The 5,027-nt window shown below is 40.0% G+C and overlaps 1 protein-coding gene across 2 annotated transcripts in view; it reads right to left on the bottom strand.

The window, feature by feature from the left end:
- The window catches only part of RNF180 (ring finger protein 180), a 119,148-nt gene that overhangs the window by 57,752 nt on the left and 56,369 nt on the right, over positions 1 to 5,027 (bottom strand). For both annotated transcript variants that reach the window (XM_014548951.1, XM_005857928.2), the window contains exons 3-4: positions 3,763 to 3,849; positions 1,177 to 2,136 (exon numbers count right to left, since the gene is read on the bottom strand). In XM_014548951.1, the coding sequence (XP_014404437.1) occupies positions 1,177 to 2,136; positions 3,763 to 3,849 (1,047 nt within the window). The remainder of the gene's footprint in view (positions 1 to 1,176; positions 2,137 to 3,762; positions 3,850 to 5,027) is intronic.

Here is a 5,027-nt window from a genome sequence, read left to right as displayed (position 1 = left end):
TGCACAAATTTTTGTGCACCGGGCCTCTAGTCTATATATATAAAAGCCTAAGTGACCATTATGACCAGATGACTGGCCGGTAGCTGTGACACGCACTGACCACCAGGGGGCAGACGCTCAATGTAGGAGCTGCCCTCGGTGGTCAGTGCACTCCCACAACCAGCCTCCCTCGGCCAGCCAACCTCCCGTGGTCCCTCTCCCCCCGCAGGCCAGCCTCGATCACCGGCCAGGCCGAGGGATCCTACCCATGCACCAAACCTCTAGTCTATTATGAACATGAAAATAATAAAGGCAATTTGCAAAAATAAAGTTGATGTAGAAATATACTAGTCCTCAAACTTCCAAATTTTCATCCATTGACTTTAATTGCTCTCCTCAGCACCTAACATTTATTGCTTAGTCCCTTCATACACCCCACCCTTGAACATACCACTCTGGGTACAGAAGCCGAAATCAAAGAGAAGCATGCTCTCACATAAAACTACAGTAATGGTCAATTGTCCTTTAGATAAGGGGTGGGGAACCTTTTTTCTGCCAAGGGCCATGTGAACATTTGTAACATCTTTCACAGGCCATACAAAATTCTCAACTTAAAAATTAGCCTGCTATATTTGGTCAAACATTTAATTAACTCACCCTTAATGCTTGTGATTTTGCGGGCCTTATAGGGCCCGTGGGCCGGACCTTCCTCACCCTGCTTTAGATTACATTCACAGCATCACAGTTAACCATACCTGGATCATGTGGGCACTTAAATAAGGTCCTGGAAAATACCCATTAAAGCTAAATGTGATGAAAGGGAATGAATGTCACTAGATTAGATTTTCTTAGAGCAACTATTTTGCTTCAACTTAACTTGAAATAAAATCCTAACTTGAATTTAAAATGTATATGACAATCTAGTCTCAATATCATGGAGATTACTGTTCCTCTAAAATATTAACAGTACTGGGAAAAACTTCACAAAAGAATATTTTCTAAACATGTGTGAGCATAGAGATAAACATGTCAATTACAAGACAGCTGCACAATTAATTAAGTTCACCCAGAGAGAAATGTCATTTCAAAAATGATCAAAACCAATTTTTATATAAGGTATTCAAAGTTAGCTCCTCCCCAAGCGTCAACATTTATAATGTAGAACTTAACTTTTAGTAAATTCTTTAAAAAAATTACCTGCTTCTGCAACCATCTTTCATGCCTTCGTTGCTTCCTCCTCAGATTCTTCAACTTGCTCCTTTCTCTCTTGCTGAGCCTCTGATGAATGGCACCCAATGGAAAACTGCCCGAGCGCAGAAAGTCCAGGGGCGAGAGGTGCTCCTCCTGGTCCGAGGCCTCCAGCGTGCGCCTGCCCGCGGAGGGCAGGTCCATCAGGAATGCCAGGCCGTTAGAACTGGCATGGTCAGGGCACACTGCAGAATCTCCCAGACCACTCTGAAATTCTCCTCCTCTTTGTGTCTGGGTCTCTCGGGGAGCCACTGAAAACCTCGGCAGCAGCACATTAGGATCAAAACTTGATGCTATGTGAAAGGAACAGCTATTTTTACTAGATTCCAAAGGCAGGTCCAAAAGGTCCTCAGGCTGGGTTTCATTTAGTCTGGCACAGGCGGTAGTCTTACTATGTATTTCATAAAATGTGGGTAATAAAGTCAGCTTCTCACTGATGCTCAGATCCAAGCTCTGTGATTTTCTGTGGGAAGCTCTTCTGGTGCATCTGCCAGTCACAAGCTGCGGGACAAAAAGCTGGTATTTTGAATCGGATGCTTTGAAGAGCAGTTTTTCCTTCTTCATCTGAACACACGTCGACCGCACCTCCAGGCACAGTGCTTCTGTTAATCTCCCAGAGCCATAATTCTTTTGGGCCATGTTTAAAAGCCTGCGATTTCTGTTTTTGAAGGCACCGCCCGTCAGCAGAGCTTCGCTGTCACCACCTGACCGAACTCTAGGATGTGACAAGTATTTCGGCGATGGTCTCATTAGTCGGCCTGCCTGTGCTGGCTGGTAATCGGTCCGGCTCTTGGAGAGGTGTACAGCTGCACGCTGGCCACAGGGACATTTTGGAGTGCTGACAAAATTAAAGCCCCCTAAACGGGCCCCACAAAAAGGGCAATTCAGTTTTCCCACTGTCCACCGGGCCTGCAGGTAATAAAGGCAGATAAAGACAATGCATTCATTGTAAAGTAATAAAAAAGAATGTGTGTGTGTGCATGTGTTTTTAAAGCCAACCACATGAAAGTTTTCTATGCCACAGAAAAGGCTGGCTTTCTGTTTTCTGATTAGTAGACAGAATAGTCAATGGAAACAAGCTTTCTAATGGAGATGAGCAGCTCCAAAGTTCTAGAATGATAACATATTGCACTTCGTGCCCATTGAAACAATACTCCTAAGAATTCTAAATGAATCTCTTAAACAATACATTGAATATGGATACAGTGTGAGCTAATGAAAAGAAAAATGCACTACAGAACCAAGAAGCACATCAGTCTACAGAGCTTAATTTGCAAGTAAAATCTCACAGAAAAGTGTCTGTTTTGATACACTTCTTGCATACCAAGCACTGTGGGAGGGAATTTCCCCCAACCATCAGAATGAAGCTCTTCCTGCCGTTTACACACAACCAAAAGATATTGGCTGCACACTCCGAGGGAGCGTTTTCTATACTCAGATTTGAAATTAACGATGGGCTGGCTTAAAATCTTCTTTTCAACAGAAGCAGTGAAACATCTGCTGTGTCCTAATACAGTTTGTGAAGTTCAGGACACGTACAAGCACCACACTGGCATTTCCCCAATGAATCATTACAATGTGAGAATGGATTCAAGGAACAGCTAGCTACCAAATGTTATCGTTTAACAACAGCAGCAAAAACGTTAAGGTAGTCAGTGGAGAAAGACAACTATATTTTTCTAAAACTCATATTACTTATAGTTTTCTAAGACTTGTGTCTTGAATTGTGAGAAATAATGATACTATACTATTAACAAGGTGAGTTCTTACTCTTATATTTCATTAAAGATCCTTAAAAGTGTGGTATTTTGATTTTTACTGTGTTAAGTCATTAATTATCCAGTTTATTTTATTATGCATACATGAATACTATATACAGGATACTTCATTCACTCAATAGACACTGTTCTATGTGCTGGGGATACAGTAATAAACAAAATATAAAGAGCCTTGACTTCATGGAGTCTACATCCTAGTAGGAGAGCTGGGCAATTGACAAGAGTGCATATATATGCATTATATACATTAAATTTAAACTGTGTATAATAATTCATGCAATTATATTTGTAAGATGTACTTATGCATATTTAAAGTATTACTTATAGTTTGTGTCTGTGTAACTTATAGATAGGTAGGTAGAGCAGAGACGGAAGAAAGGAGTGTGAATAGTGGTAACAGTGAGGATAGTTGATAGAGAGGTCAGGTGATGCCTCCTTGAGAGGAAAGGAGGGAACAGGTGAGTATCTGTGGGAAGAGCTTTCAAGCCAGGGGAAGTACCAAATGCAAAGTTGAAGTAGACAAGTGCTGAAGCACTCCAGTAATAATAAAGAAGTCATAAGTGTAGAGTTACACAGCTTCTGTATATTGTACTATGTGTTCACCACCCCAAGTCAAGTCTCCTTTGAAAAATAATTTTAAAAAAATAATTACATAGCTTTCCATGTCTGTTGAAATAATGCATCTAAGAAAAATAGCTCTAAAATAAGGACATCTGAAGGCAGTACATCCCTAATTTCACTGACTCTAGGAACTTACTTTTTGTAGTAGGCGGTCTATCCATTCTGGAAGGGCTTCTATATTCATGTGCCACACACGACAGGTATTTTGATCATCAGCTGAGTCCTGTTATATCAAAATGCATGGTATTAGCTATTACCAGTTCAGAATTCATTTCACAAATTCGTATTTGAATAAAACACAAAAATATAAGTTCAATTTTAGCTAGGAAGGAATAGACAGTGCCTTCCTCTCCTCATTCCCATTTCCAAAAACAAACCCACAAAGACAAAAAAGAAAAAAAAAGTATTTTCAGGAAATAACTGCCTATGAATTTAAAAAAAAAAAAAAGCCCTCCAGTTCACTGAGTTCATCTATTAAAGTGTCGGCCAAACCTACAGAAGTTATTTTATCACAGATCCTCGTAAGATGATAACAGGGACATTTCAGGCAGAGAGGGATTTAATTCTTGGTTTCAAACTGGCAACGTAAGTTCGTATTCCAGTCTATTCTCCCTGTTAAGCCACAAAACCTATACAAGATATTTAACATTTTTTTTTAATTAATAGCTAAACTAGAAAATACAGATGGGGAGATTTCAATGAACCAGAAATTGAGAGGAAAGTCTGAAAGATTAATGAGGGAAACAGCAGCATACTGTATCCAAGTACATAGTAGATAAGAACCACACAGAGAATGGTCCATGCCAAAGTGGTGGAGACTAGAAGCAGGAAGGGCTCTGGGAAACTATTAGAAGTGAAGATGAAGTCTGTGTGTCTCCAGCCAATAGTATTTGGGGCAGAGAGAAATAGCACAACATCGCAGGGTGGCTGGAAAGGCCTGGAAAAAATGAAAAGCATCCACAGTAAGTGCAGAAGATGAGCTAGGGAGGACCAACTTCTATTCTCACTGAAAATAGTACCATGACTTATAAAGAGTGTGATGTAGATTTGTTTGCACTAATAATATATATCTCTAATACATATTGTTTGGTTTTCTTTGAAAAAGCAAGTGAAAGAGAAATACATACAATTCTGTATTATGATACTAAAAGCATATACAGCTTAAAGACAGTATTACACTTTTCTATGGAAACATATATATGTAAATTTTTTAAAAAGTACCTAAAAGGAAACTAACTTCTCCATGATTGTTTTAATGGGATAATCTACACTAATAAAAGAGAAACATGGTAATTGGCGTCCGAGCTACCCTTCCCATTGGCTAATCAGCATATCCTTATGCAAATTAACTGTCAGCCAAGATGGCGGCCGGCAGCCAGGCAGCTGGAAGCGAACATGAGG

Source organism: Myotis brandtii, unplaced genomic scaffold, assembly GCF_000412655.1.
Source record: "Myotis brandtii unplaced genomic scaffold, ASM41265v1 scaffold115, whole genome shotgun sequence".
Classification (NCBI taxonomy): Eukaryota; Metazoa; Chordata; class Mammalia; order Chiroptera; family Vespertilionidae; genus Myotis; species Myotis brandtii.
Note: the sequence above shows the minus strand (reverse complement) of the source record. Positions and strands in the feature narration are given on the sequence as shown.